This window comes from Somniosus microcephalus, chromosome 3 (genome assembly GCF_052327205.1).
Source record: "Somniosus microcephalus isolate GS21.2 chromosome 3, FLI_Smic_1.0, whole genome shotgun sequence".
NCBI classification, from domain to species: Eukaryota; Metazoa; Chordata; class Chondrichthyes; order Squaliformes; family Somniosidae; genus Somniosus; species Somniosus microcephalus.
Window position 1 is genome coordinate 301,510,809 of NC_140989.1, and position 15,628 is coordinate 301,526,436.

At 47.5% G+C, this 15,628-nt stretch overlaps 1 protein-coding gene across 2 annotated transcripts in view; it reads right to left on the reverse strand.

Moving 5' to 3' along the window:
- frem1b (Fras1 related extracellular matrix 1b) overlaps positions 1 to 15,628 on the reverse strand; it is a 295,010-nt gene that overhangs the window by 237,970 nt on the left and 41,412 nt on the right. For both annotated transcript variants that reach the window (XM_085982850.1, XM_085982849.1), the window contains exon 3: positions 15,241 to 15,335. In XM_085982850.1, the coding sequence (XP_085838976.1) occupies positions 15,241 to 15,335 (95 nt within the window). The remainder of the gene's footprint in view (positions 1 to 15,240; positions 15,336 to 15,628) is intronic.

Below are 15,628 nucleotides of genomic sequence, written 5' to 3' on the forward strand. Positions count from 1 at the left end.
GAAACGGGTTGCCAGAACAGATCTGCTCTGATAATGGACCACAGTTTGTGTCCGACGAGTTCCAAAAATTCATGAAAAGGAATGGGGTAAGGCATTACACATCCGCCCCGTATCATCCAGCCACCGATGGATTGGCTGAGAGGTTCGTACAAACCTTTAAGAAGGCGATAAAGGCCATGTGCGACGAGGAAATTCCACTACAGCATAAGATGGACAATTTCTTATTAGCCTACCGAAATGCGACACATGCAGTTACCAACCAGACCCCGGCCATGATGTTCTTTAACCGAAGGTTGAGATCTCGTCTGGACTTGCTCAGACCAAATGTGCGAAGAAATGTTGAGGACAAACAATTCCAGCACATCAACGAGAAGCCGACAAGGAGCTTCAATGTAGGGCAACCAGTCTTGGCCCGGGACTATCGAACAGAGAAGTGGCAACCCGGAACGATATGTACAAGGCAGGGGCCATTAATGTACACAGTGGATGTCGGGGAGAACATTGTGAGATGCCACGTCGATCAGATCTTAGCATCACAGGAATGCGTCAACCCCATGTCTCGAGTACCTGGGGAGGAACCCGACATACCGGTCGTATCTACTTCAGACCCAGTAGCAGTGCAACCCGATGAACTACCCGATGAAAGGGGGTCAGAATCGCCTCTGCACCAAGAACAAGAACCTCCGGAAAGGCGCTATCCCGAAAGGGTCAGGAAGCCGCCCCAAAGACTGAATCTATAAATGGACTTTTGTTATTGAATGTACATGTAAAAATGTAATTGTTATTTGAACATTAAGGGGGTATTATTAATCTAAAAAGAGAGGAATTGTAGTGTATGTGCTTTAAGTCAGGACTACTTTTTACAGCTCCTGTATACTGTAGTACCGGCAGTGACCACACCAGTATATAAGCTGTGCGCATGCCTCTGTACCCCAGTCTAGAGATTACCCTCCTCCAGTAAAGACCTGTTATTTGTTTATGTACAGCATCCGTGTAATTATTTATCCACTGAACCACGGATCTAACAGTTGCCACACAGGTAAAGCAATATAAATTGGTGTAAGTTTTAATATTGTTATCACTGCCTGCTGAAGACTCGCCATTCTGAGTGTAAAACTTTCCAGAATCTGACACTTCTGTTATTTCAGCCATGAACTTCATTGGCAAATGGCTTCACACAATCTGTGAGGAGAGCAGGAGAGGGGGAGGGGGTCTCCGAAGCGGTCGGGAAACCGGGAGAACAGGTTTCCCGCAGGCACTGACGAATTTAATAGCAGGGCCTGATTTGCATGGTAAACCTCTGTTTCCCACCTGCAGCCAGCCAGATGGAAAGGCGGGCTGACTCCGGTGAGTAGGCTGTGGCATTAGGCCTCAGATAGGAAGGAGGAAAGGACCGCGTGGGGGCCGGCGGGGGGTGGGGGGCGGAGGAGCACGGGGTGGGCCGAGACCAGCAAGGTGAGGGTGGTCGCTGAGGATCAGGGGCCAGGACCAGCAAGCGGAGGGGGGGCGCTGAGGATCAGGGGCCGGGACCAGCAAGGGGAGGGGGTTCGCTGAGGATCAGGGGCCGGAACCAGCAAGGGGAGGTGGGGGTCGCTGAGGATCAGGGGCCGGGACCAGCAAGGAGAGGGGGGGGTCGCTGAGGATCAGGGGCCAGGACCAGCAAGGGGAGGCGGTTCGCTGAGGATTGGGGGCCGGAGGAGCGTGGGAGTGGGGGTTAGGGAATGATCGGCAGCTAGAGGTGCAGGGGGAGGGCCGATGGAGCAGATAGGGGGCCAGAGAAGAGGGGGCAGAGGAGGGCGTGGTGGAGGCCTCGTGGGGGTGTCTCCGATCGGAGGGGGTTGATGAGGCAGGGACATTGGATCCAGGAGGGAACGGTAACATAGTGGTTGACATGAATCTTGTCATTCATGTGGAAATGACTTATGAAATAATACTGGGCGGCCTGCTGGTGGCGCTGTCCAGGGAGAGTATAAATACTCGGGCATGGGCCCAGCTTGCTCAGGACATTCTTTAACAGGAACTAGTGAAGGACACAACTAGATCTCCATGTTGAAAAACAGTTGATTAAAGCCTTGTTTAATACTCAGACCAAGTGCCTAGTAGTTTTCTTACATCAGTGGTTATGTTGCTGGTGTGGCGGAGCCACTAAAGGACTCAGACCGTTTGTATATAATTCCCTTTAACAACATGTTAGCTACAGCCTGAGTCTGTATCTTTATGTATACTGTTTACTTGTATAGAGCATGATTACTTTAACAGCGCGGGTAAACGCGATGACATCATGCCGTACATCACGTGATCCCCCACTGGCGGGAAGAACGTGATGACGTCAACCACGGGACCAGCCAGCAGTCCTCGTGGAGCCTCCGAACTGAATAGATCTACACTCGATGTTCTCCTGCAGTTACTTGTTTAAACCTGTTAGTTTCCATTAAACTTCGTTTTGTTTAAGCGCCTGAGTGGACCTCAGTCTTTGGATAGGAACTAGACATCCCTACACTGGACTAGTAATCCAGAGGCCTGGACTAATGATCGGGAGACTTGAGTTTAAATACCACCATGCCAGCTGGGGAATTTAAATTCAGTTAATTAAATAAATCTGGAATTGAAAAAAGCTAGTATCAGTAATGGTGACCAAGAAACTACTGGATTTTCGTAAAAACTCATCTGGTTCACAAATGCCATTTAGGGAAGCAAATCTGCCATCCTTACCCAGTCTGGCCTATACGTGACTCCACATCAACAGCAATGTGGTTGACTCTTAACTGCCCTGTGAAATAGCCTAGCAAGCCACTCAGTTGTGCCAAACTGCTACGAGAAACAATAATAAGAATAAAACCAGATGAACCACCCGGCATCGACCTCGGCACCGACTTCAGACACGACAAAGGCACACCCAGCCTAGTCGACCCTGCAAAGTCCTCCTCACCAACATTTAGGGACTTGTGCCAAAATTGGGAGAGCTGTCCCACAGACTAGTCAAGCAGCAGCCTGACATAGTCATATTCGCAGAATCATACATTTCAGCCAACATACCAGACTCCTTCATCACCATCCCTGGGTATGTCTTGTCCCATCGGTAGGACAGACCCACCAGAGGAGGCGGCACAGTGGTACACAGTCAGGAGGGAATGGCCCTGGGAGTTCTCAACATTGACCTTGGACCCCACGAAGTCTCGTGGCTTCATGTCAAGCATGGGCAAAGAAACCTCCTGCTGATTACTACCTACCACCCTCCCTTGGCTGATGAATCAGTACTCCTCCACGTTTTACATCACAGAAGAAGCACTGAGGGTAGCAAGGGCACAGAATGTACTCTGGGTGGGGGACTTCAATGTCCATCACCAAGAGTGGCTTGGTAGCACCAATACTGACTGAGCTGGCTGAGTCCTGAAGGATATAGCTACCAGACTGGGCCTGCAACAGGTGGTGAGAGAACCAACACAAGGGAAAAACCTACTTGACCTCATCCTCACCAATCTACCTGTCACAGATGCATCTGTCCATGACAGCATTAGCAGCAGTGACCGCCGCACAGTCCTTGTGGAGACCGAAGTCCGGTCTTCACACTGAGGACACCCTCCATCATGTTGTGTGGCACTACCACCGTGCGAAATGGGATAGATTCAGAACAGATCTAGCAGCTCAAAACTGGGCATCCATGAGGCACTGTGGGTCATCAGCAGCAGCAGAATTGTATACCACCACAATCTATAACCTCATGGCCCAGCATATCCCTCACTCTACCATTACCATCAAGCCAGGGAACCAACCCTGGTTCAATGAGGAGTGTAGAAGAGCGTGCCAGGAGCAGCACCAGGCATACCTAAAAATGAGGTGCCAACCTGGGGAAGCTGCAACACAGGACTACATGCATGCTAAAAAGCGGGCTAAGTGATCCCACAATTAACAGATCAGATCAAAGCTCTGCAGTCCTGCCACATCCAGTCGTGAATGGTGGTGGACCATTAAACTACTAACAGGAGGAGGAGGCTCCATGAATATCCCCATCCTCAAAAGTGGAGGAGCCCAGCACGTGAGTGCAAAAGACAAGGCTGAAGTGTTTGCAACCATCTTCAGCCAGAAGTACTGAGTGGATGATCCATCTCAGCCTCCCCGAGGTCCCAACCATCACAGAAGCCAGTCTTCAGCCAATTCGATTCACTCCACGTGATATCAAGAAATGGTTGAGTGCACTGGATACAGCAAAGGCTTTGGGCGCCAAGACAACATCCCGGCTGAAGACTTGTGCTCCAGAACTAGCCGCGCCTCTAGCCACACTGTTCCAGTACAGCTACAATACTGTTATCTACCCGACAATGTGGATAACAGTCCAGGTATGTCCTGTCCACAAAAAGCAAGACAAATCCAATACAGCCAATTACTGCCCCATCAGTTTACTCTCAATCATCAGCAAAGTGATGGAAGGTGTCGTTGACAGTGCTATCAAGTGGCACTTACTCACCAATAACCTGCTCACTGGTGCCCAGTTAGGGTTCTGCCAGGACCACTCGGCTCCAGATCTCATTACAGCCTTGGTCCAAACAAGGACAAAGGAGCTGAATTCCAGAGGTGAGATGAGAGTGACTGCCCTTGACATCAAGGCAGCATTTGACCGAGTGTGGCATCAGGACCCCTAGTAAAACTGAAGTCAATGTGAATCAGGGGGAAAGCTCTCCACTTGCTGGAGTCATACCTAGCACAAAGGAAGATGGTTGTGGTGGTTGGAAGCCAATCAGCACAGCCCCAAGACATCGCTGCAGGAGTTCCTCAGGGCAGTATCCTAGGCCCAACCATCTTCAGCTGCTTCATCAATGACCTTCCCTCCATCATAAGGCCAGATGTGGGGATGTTCACTGATGACTGTACAGTGTTCAGTTACATTCGCATTTCCTCAGATAATGAAGCAGTCTGTGCCCACATGCAGAAAGACCTGGATAACATACAGTCTTGTGCTGATACGTAGCAAGTAACATTCGCACCACAGAAGTGCCAGGCAATGAGTATCTCCAACAAGCGAGAGTCTAACCACTTCCCCTTGCCGTTCAATGGCATTACCATCGGCGAATCCCCCACCATCAACATCCTGGGGGTCAGCATTGACCAGAGACTTAACTGGACCAGCCACATAAATACTGTGGCTACGACGACAGGTCAGAGGCTGGGTATTCTGCGACGAGTATGTCACCTCCTGACTCCCCAAAGCCTTTCCACCATCTACAAGGCACAAGTCCAGAGTCTGATGAAATGCTCTCCACTTGCCCGGATGAGTGCAGCTCCAACAACATACAAGAAGCTCGACACCATCTAGGACAAAGCAGCCCACTTGATTGGCACCCCATCCACCACCTTAAACATTCACTCCCTCCACCACCGGTGCACTGAGGCTGCAGTATGCACCATCTACAAGATGCACTGCAGCAACTCACCAAGGCTTCTTTGACAGTATCTCGCAAACCCGTGACCTCTACCACCTAGAAAGACAAGGGCAGCAGGCGCATGAGAACATCATCACCTCCAAGTTCCCCTCCAAGTCACATACCAGCCTGACCTGCAAATATAGTGGCATAGAAACATAGAAGATAGGAGCAGGAGTAGGCCATTCGGCCCCTCGAGCCTGCTCCACCATTCAATGCGATCATGGCTGATCATCCAAATTCAGTACCCGGTCCCTGCTTTCTCCCCATACCCCTGGATCCCTTTAGCCTTGAGAAATATATCCAACTCCTTCTTGAATATATTTAATGAATTGGCCTCTACTGCCTTCTGTGGTACAGAATTCCACAGGTTCACCACTCTCTGGGTGAAGAAATTCCTCCTCATTTCTGTCCTAAATGGCCGACCCCTTATCCTTAGACTGTGACCCCTGGTTCTGGACTCCCCGACCATCGGGAACATTCTGCCTGCATCTAGTCTGTCCAGTCCTGTCAGAATTTTATAAGTTTCAATGAGATCCCTTCTCATTCTTCTAAACTCCAGCGAGTACAAGCCCAATCGACCCAATCTCTCCTCATACGTCGTTCCTGCCATCCCAGGTATCAGCCTGGTGAATCTTCGCTGAACTCCTTCCATGGCAAGAACATCCTTCCTCAGATAAGGTGACCAAAACTGCACACAATACTCCAGATGTGGTCTCACCAAGGCCCTGTACAACTGCAGCAAAACATCCTTGTTCCTGTACTCAAACCCTCTCGCTACGAAGGCCAACATACCATTTGCCTTCTTAACCGCCTGCTGCACCTGCATGCTGACCTTCAGCGACTGGTGCACAAGGACGCCCAGGTCTCGTTGCACTTCCCCTTCTCCCAATCTATTGCCATTCAGATAATAATCTGCCTTCCTGTTTTTGCTACCAAAGTGGATAACCTCACATTTATCCACGTTATATTGTATCTGCCATGCTTCTGCCCAATCACCCAACCTGTCCAAATCATCCTGGAGTTTCTCGGCATCCTCCTCACAGCACACACGCCCACCCAGCTTTGTGTCGTCTTCAAATTTGGAGATATTACATCTAGTTCCCTTGTCTAGATCATTAATATATATTGTGAATAGTTGGGGTCCAAGGACTGATCTCTGCGGTACCCCACTAGTCACTGCCTGCCACTCGGAAAAAGACCCGTTTATTCCAACTCTTTGCTTTCTGTCTGCCAATCAGTTCTCTATCCAAGTCAGTACCTTGCCCCCAATCCCATATGCCTTCACTTCACACGCTAATCTCTTATGCGGGACCTTATCGAAAGCCTTCTGAAAGTCCAAATACACCAGATCCACTGGTTCTCCCTTATCTATTTTACCAGTTACATCCCCAAAAAATTCCAGTAGATTAGTCAAGCACGATTTACCCTTTGTAAATCCATGTTGACTTTGTCCGATCCTTTCACTGTTTTCCAAGTTCCTTCATCGTCGCTGGGTCAAAATCCTGGAACACCCTCCCGAACAGCATTGTGGGAATATCTTCACCACAGGGACTGCAGCAGTTCAAGAAGGCGGCTCACCACCACCTTCTATGCGGCAATTTGCGATGGGCAATAAATACTGGCCTTGCCAGCGATGCCCACGTCCCAAGAACGAATAAAAAAAAAGTATAAAGGCACTTATCTCCTGGGTCCAGCAGTCCTCACCTTGCATTAGCTGGCAGGTTTCACAAGACATGCAAAACCCAACCAGCTAAAGTTAAATTCAAAATGGAGGTTAAAGCAGTGGCTTCCAGCCCCATGATAATATTTAAATAGATGACCTGCCTCTTGGCAGCGGGTTGGCTGTCTGCGCCCCCCCTCCCACCGTCTCACCTCTGTTAAAACCAGAAGTGGGTGGGATGGAGATGGGTTCTGGTTGGGATTCAGATTTCTAACACTTAACTTCCCACCCGACCCCAACCCACCTGTTTTTTTCAAATAAAAACTCCCCCTGTAGTGTATGTACCTTTAAGAGGAACTATGTTTTTGAAGCCCTTGTATACTGTAGTACCAGTAGTGACCACTCGGGTATATAAGCCTGTGTAGCGTCTTGTGTTGTTAGTTCACCTCCAGACTTTGTTCAGTAAACACTTGTTAAATCAACTCCTGCATTCCGTGTCTCCATTAACACACGGATCTAACAGGGGCGACGAGTTAGAAACAAACTTACCTGCAATTCGGCAGCACCTCAAGGGGATCGATTCCTCAGACGAAGGGCAAAGCCAGAAGCAAGAAAAAAAAAACTCGAAGAAACTCGAAAACGAGGGCCAGGCTTGGTCTCCAGTCTGTGGTTTCCCCAGCTAAACGGGCTGGTCGCAGGTAGTGCGCTGATCCTTCCTGAGCTGCGGCGGGCTAGAGCTCGATCGGGTGGCTCTGCAACAGGGCCGGGCAGCGAGTCGGGAAGCAGAAGCAAAGAGAGAGAGAGGGTGGAGCACTCAGGGTGCGGCCGGTGCTGCAAAGCAGGTCGACGTTCGGACCGAGCAGAGGGAGGGGAAAGTCCCAGAGGGTCCGCTCCACGACGGAAACGGTTCTCCAAGTAACGAGGAAACTATTGAAGCGATATATAAAAAAAATAGAAATACCGCGAAAAGCTGCAGGTCGCAACGGGAACTGCGGAGAACAGCGTTGGCAGCAGCGGCAGCAAAGCGCGGGAGGCGCCATCTTAACTCGGCGGGGAAGAAAGAAAAGCGTGGGAAGCGCCATTTTAGATTTTCAAGATGCCGAAGACTGGCAATATTACTGCTTTCGATAGTGATATAGAAGATTGGACCACATATGTGGAAAGAGTGGAGGGATATTGCAAGGCTAATGAAGTAGCAGATGATAAAAAGGCATCGGTACTTCTAAATCTGATGGGCGCAAGGACATACGGGCTGTTACGAAACTTGATCACTCCAGCCAAACCGATGGACAAGAATTTTAAGGAGATTGTTGACACCTTACAGGAGCACTTAAACCCAACACCGCTGCTGATAGCGGAACGATTCAAATTCTTCAGGAGGAATCAGCACAAGAATGAAAGTAACGCTGATTACCTCACCGAATTACGAAAGCTGTCAAAGCACTGCCAATTCGGGGCAGGACTGGCAGATTCTCTACGAGACAAATTCGTCTGTGGTCTCCTAAGCGAAGGAACACAGAAAAGACTACTTTCTGAGAAAGATTTGACACTGGACAAGGCTTTCAGTGTGGCTGTATCATACGAAGCAGCGGCAAGAGGAGCTGCAGAGATACAGCAAAAGCCACAGGACTTCGGCACCCATGAAATGACACGGGGTTTCGACAGATGTTATCGCTACGGCAGATCCACCCATGACCAGAAGGACTGCTGGTTCAAGGACAAAGCATGCAGGCAATGCGGAAAGATGGGACACATTGCACGTGTATGCAGATCTGGAAAGAAATCCGCTGACAGTAAAAAGGTCAATAAGGAAAAGTACAGAAAGGTACAAATGATGACGGACAGTAGCTCCGAAGACCAGAAGAGCGATAGCGACTCCGGAAGCAAGAGACTAAGTTGTCTCAAATTACATAATGTAATTGCCAAAGAAGATTACCAGACCATTTGGGTTACCCTCACGATAGCGGGGTCCCCAGTCAAAATGGAGCTAGATACAGGGTCAGCTCTGACCGTCATGAGTCGACGGGATTACGAGCGGCTATTTCCGCATATACCTTTGAAAGACACATCCATTGTCTTGAAGACATATACGGGGCAGAAAGTATACCCCAGAGGGAAAATAAGGGTGCCTGTTGTATACAACGGCAAGGAAATACAGAAGTTGTATTATTACGTTCTGCCAGATGGTGGTCCACCGTTGTTGGGACGTGAATGGATCAGAAAGATACGTTTAGACTGGCACTCCATTCAGGCACTGACGGTGACCAGTAAGAAAAAACCGATGATGACGTCATACCTGGACGATTAAAAGAAATCTTGGCTAACGCCAAAGAAGTGTTTCAACAGGAACTAGGAACCCTGAAAGGCGCCACCGCCTCAATAAAAGTGGAAGATGCGGCAATTCCCAAGTTTTTTAAGGCAAGGCCGGTGCCATACGCAATTCGTCCAGCCGTCGAGGCAGAGCTGGAGAATTTGGAAAAAGCAGGCATGTTATCCAAGGTAGATTGGAGCGAGTGGGCAACACCCATCGTCCCGGTCATGAAGAAAACGTTGAATAATGATAAATCTGAAGAACAGAGAAAAGTTTGCATCTGTGGGGACTTCAAGGTGACTGTAAACCCGGTTCTTCACACGGTACAGTATCCTCTTCCGAGGATAGAAGGTATTTTCGCCTCACTATCCGGAGGGAAACGTTTCACCAAAATTGACTTAGCACAGGCATATCTACAGATGGAGGTTGAGGAGGCCTCTAAAAAGTATCTCACGATAAACACACACAAAGGCCTGTACCAGTACAATCGACTGGTTTTCGGAGTGGCATCAGCTCCGGCTATCTGGCAAAGAGCTATGGAGCAAGTCCTGCAAGGGATTCCGGGGATTCAATGCTACCTAGACGACATCCTTGTAACAGGAGAAAACGACAACGAGCACCTTGCCAACTTGGAGCAGGTGCTCACGAGACTGAGAGAACGGGGCCTACGAGCAAATCGCCCCAAATGCGAATTTTTCCAGAAACAAATATCATATTGTGGCCATGTCATTAACGAAGAAGGGTTGCATAAGTTACCTGAAAAAATTGAAGCGGTCGTAAAGGCCCCAGCGCCTGAAAATGTCTCACAATTAAGGTCGTTCCTGGGATTAGTAAATTACTATCATAAATTTTTACCAAACTTGTCGACGGTTCTGCACCCGCTTAACGCACTGCTACAAACGGGAGTAGTTTGGAAATGGAACGAAGACTGTAAACGTGCCTTCCATGAATGCAAAGGCTTGATCACGTCCAGGGAAGTGTTGGCTCATTACAACCCATCACTGCCAATCATACTGGCGTGCGATGCATCCCCTTACGGCGTGGGAGCGGTATTATCGCATAGATTCCCTGATGGCTCGGAGCGGCCGATAGCTTTTGCGTCACGCTCATTGAACTCAGCTGAGCGTAACTATGCCCAGATCGACAGGGAGGCACTCAGCCTGGTGTGGGGGGTGAAGAAATTCAACCATTACTACACGGACAAAAGTTTACCTTGTTGACTGACCATCAACCCCTCGTCTCCATATTCAACCCTAAAAAGGGCGTTCCCATTATGACAGCGCAAAGGCTACAGAGGTGGTCCCTTTTCCTAGGGGCACACCAATATGACATAGAGCACAAAGGAACAAAACAGCATGGGAATGCTGACGGGTTATCGCGCCTACCGTTGCCAACGGTGGAAGAGGCGCCTACAGTGGACCCAGTGGAGATATTCCACTTGACCATAGTGCAATGTCTACCGGTGACAAATTCTACCATTGAAAAGGAAACGCGAAATGACCCGACTCTCTCACGAGTCTACGATTTAACGGTGAAGGGATGGCCAGCACATGGCGAACCACTGTTGCCAGCATTCTCGCAAAGAAGAGAACAGCTGTCAGTGTGCCGAGGAACCTTGATGTGTGGATCCAGAGTGGTGATTCCACCCAAACTCAAGGATAGAGTGCTAAAGGAGCTTCACGAGGGGCATCTGGGTGGAGTGAAAATGAAGAACCTAGCCAGAGCGTTTGTGTGGTGGCCAGGTATCGATGGAGACATCGAAGAAATGACCAAGAGCTGTCTAGGATGCCAGAAGGTCCAAAACGCCCCACCACAAGCCCCTCTACATCCATGGGAGTGGCCCTCATCTCCATGGCAAAGGGTACATATCGACTTTGCTGGTCCATTTATGGACTCAATGTTCTTAATCGCGGTGGATGCACACTCCAAGTGGCCGGAGGTAATAAAGATGTCCTCCACCACCACGGAAAAAACCATCACAGTATTAAGGACCATATTCGCCAGGAATGGGCTGCCTGAACAGATCTGTTCTGATAATGGACCGCAATTTGTATCCGAAGAATTCAGGAAGTTCTTAAAAAACAATGGGGTTAAGCACTACACGTCCGCCCCATACCATCCCGCCACCAATGGATTGGCTGAAAGGTTTGTCCAGACCTTCAAGAAGGCCATAAAGGCCATGGGTAATGAAGACATAAATCTACAACATAAGGTAGATAACTTTTTGTTTGCGTACAGGAATGCAACACGTGGTTACAAACCAAACCCTCGCCATGATGTTTTTCAATAGAAGACTAAGATGCCGGCTGGATTTGGTCAAGCCAAACGTCAGAAGGGACGTAGAGAACCGGCAATTTCAAAGCATGAATGAAAGGCCAACTAGAACCTTCCAGATAGGTCAACCAGTTTTGGCCCGGGACTACCGTACCGAGAAATGGCAGCCTGGAACTATTTGCACACGACTAGGACCGCTGATGTATACCGTGGACGTTGGAGAAAGCATAATAAGGCGCCATGCTGACCAGATCATAGAGTCATCCGAAAAAGGACAACCTACACCACAACTCTATACGCCTAGTGATGAAGCAGAGATACCCATAGTATCTACCTCCGATCCGGTGATACTGGAACCAGATGAACCCGACACTAGCATTGAAGTCGAATCGACCTTGCCAAAAGAACCTACTACACCACCGAGGCGTTATCCGGACCGAGTCAGGAAGCCTCCAGAGAGACTGAATTTGTAATTGATTAACTTCAGCAAATGTGTACATTATTGTTCTTGTAAAAATGTTATTTAATGATTACTTAAAATGTTATGTACTATTTATCTAAAAGGGGAGGAATTGTAGTGTATGTACCTTTAAGAGGAACTATGTTTTTGAAGCCCTTGTATACTGTAGTACCAGTAGTGGCCACTCGAGTATATAAGCCTGTGTAGCGTCTTGTGTTGTTAGTTCACCTCCAGACTTTGTTCAGTAAACACTTGTTGAATCAACTCCTGCATTCCGTGTCTCCATTAACACACGGATCTAACACCGCACCCCCCCCGATAAGTCTGTTATCACCTACCACACTAAAATTAATTCAGAGGACAGAATTAATCCTACTGGCACAGGAGGAAAGAAATAGTAAAGCACAGCTCAAGTAACAGCTGTTCAATTCAAGAATGACTGCAACTTGTTTGGTTTTACCTTTTGTCAAAATGAGGTAATGTGATGATTTTGAACTCTATCCTTTAATTTAGTGATCTGTTTCAAATCAAAGCCAGTTAAATGGGATTAAAATAATCTTTCTCTGGTGGATGCTAAAGATACTAATTTAATTATGTTTCAACAAACTGCATCTATGTCTCAACAAATGCAGTACAATGCAACAAACCCAGAGAGAGAGTATAACAGAACAGGGCAGAATATAAGAATCTGAATTGGATTGGAGGGGTTGGGAACTAGATGCTGCATTGAGAGTTTCTACTGGCCTTCAAATTGCGGTGTGTATGATGGCGTACTCTCAGGAGATCCGGAGCTTGTGGCCTGTGAACATATGCGGTGATAGGCCATCTGCGCGGGCCATGAAAAGGCAATCAATGGCCCAGAGTTGGGCCAGCGACTGACCAGCGGTTGCGCACCAAAGTCTTACGGTTGATGCAAGCAGGGGCAGGGTCTGTTTGCATCATCGTAAGGGGATATCTAAGCCATTAATTAAACATTTTCTTGTCGTAAATTATGAACATACACTGTATGAAATGAGTTTATGCAAATATTGGCCCGGATTACAGTTTTAATGTATAAAATTATCAAAAAATTAAATTTTTAGTGAGGTTGATGGAACGAAGGAAATTATGAGTAAAATTACAATTCTGTAATTTGTATAATTATTAGATTTCAGGATTCCATTGCATCTCATTAGGGGTTTCCCTTTGGAAATGATTAAAATGGAATTCTGCTTTGTGATTGGAGGACCAGGCCCACGTGATTCCAGGTACGCTTCGGCACCGCCTGCGTCCCTGGGATCCGTGGATCATTACACTGTCCTCTGCCTCAAGGCCTGAGACTACAAGTTGTCGCAGCCTCGCTGCCAGCAGGTAGTTTCGTAATTCTTTCACGGGTTGGAGGTGTACTCTGGAGGTACGCCTCCGACCACAATTTCTAGTCCACTATTTTCTGTCTGTAAAGGTCCTATATGAGCCGAGGTTGAACAGTGTCAATTAAGTTCCTAGTGGGAATAGGACTTAAGTGCCAAATTGCCCTGATTTTGGAATTAATTGGGAATCTCACTCAGGGGTGGCTGATGTGAGAAATAGACAAATGTCACATGGTGCAGTAGCAGGTTGGCAGACAGAAAGCAAAGAGTTGGAATAAACGGGTCTTTTTCCGAGTGGCGGGCAGTGACAAGTGGGGTACCGCAGGGATCGGTCCTGGGACCCCAGCTATTCACAATATATATTAATGATCTAAACGAGGGAATTGGATGTAATATCTCCAAGTTTGCAGGTGACACCAAGCAGGGTGGGCGTGTGTGCTGTAAGGAGGGTGTCGAGAAACTCCAGTATGATTTGGACAGGTTGGGTAATTGGGCAGAAGCATGGCAGACGCAATATAACGTGGATAAGTGCGAGGTTATCCACTTTGGTGTCAAAAACAGGAAGGCAGATTATTATCTGAATGGCAATAGATTGGGAGAAGGGGAAGTGCAACGAGACCTGGGTGTCCTTGTGCACCAGTCGCTGAAGGTCAGCATGTAGGTGCAGCAGGCAGTTAAGAAGGCAAATGGTATGTTGGCCTTCGTAGCGAGAGGGTTCGAGTACAGGAACAAGGATGTCTTGATGCAGTTGTACAGGGCCTTGGTGCGACCACACCTGGAGTATTGTGTGCAGTTTTGGTCACCTTATCTGAGGAAGGATGTTCTTGCATTGGAGGGAGTTCAGCGAAGATTCACCAGGCTGATACCTGGGATGGCAGGAATGACATATGAGGAGAGATTGGGTCGATTGGGCTTATACTCGCTGGAGTTTAGAAGACTGAGAGGGGATCTCATTGAAACTTATAAAATACTAACAGGACTAGATAGACTGGATGCAGGAAGGATGTTCCCAATGGCCGGGGAGTCCAGAACCAGGGGTCACAGTCTAAGGATAAGGGGTAAGCCATTTAGGACTGAGATGAGGAGGAATTTCTTCACCCAGAGAGTGGTGAACCTGTGGAACTCTCTACCACAGAAGGTGGTGGAGGCCAATTCATTAAATATATTCAAGAAGGAGTTAGATATATTTCTTAAGGCTAAAGGGATCAAGGGATATGGAGAGAAGGCAGGGACAGGGTACTGAATTTGGATGATCATCCATGATCGCATTGAATGGCGGAGCAGGCACGAGGGGCCGAATGGCCTACTCCTGCTTTTATCTTCTATGTTTCTATGTACTCTCCTAAGGTTGGAGCTGAGTAGAGGGAGTTTTACTTTGCATGGAACCGTGCTAAAGTCGACCTTGGAGTACTGGGTGCTGATACTGAATGTGCAAAATGGAAAGTGTTGCATTCCCCAGCAATAACACCCCTTATTCTGTTGAGCACAAAATCACAAAAATAAAGCCACTAAAAAAATAATTGTTTCCATGGTGTGTGAAGAGAAAAAGAGATGCTTTTTCTGAAATGTGGCCTACAACTACACAATGTGGATAATGTACTTGAGTAGACTTTTTCCTCATCCGTTTAAGAATGATTCTAGTCTATTCATTGCAGTCACATTCTCACTTTTATATCATGAAAATTCAAACATATCTTTGCTGTACAGGTAATTGAATGGATAAACAGTTCATACCATAGATGACACGTGATAAATATTTAGATTACCTGTAGATTCTTAGCATCACATTATCTTCCTCTAGTAGAGGGCAGCCATTATGGGTGTATTTCACTTCGTGAGGGAGGAAATGACAGTCAAAGACCTGCTCAGAAATACAGTCATTAATGATGGATTATTGCAATTTTTTGTTTTCAATATTTAATGAAATCACTGTTATCTTTCCTGATATGAATTTCAGTTCTAACTATTTCAGGTGCTACATACATTTTGTTAGAAAAGCTTTTTATTATTTAAAGGTTTTTTTTCTCAGTAAAAGTAACAAAGATACGACCTATTATTTCAATGCATATTTTAATTCCTCTAGTGCTCACTTAGACCTCACTGTTGCCTTTTAGCTTCCCACCATACTTTTTAATCATCATGATCAATTCCACA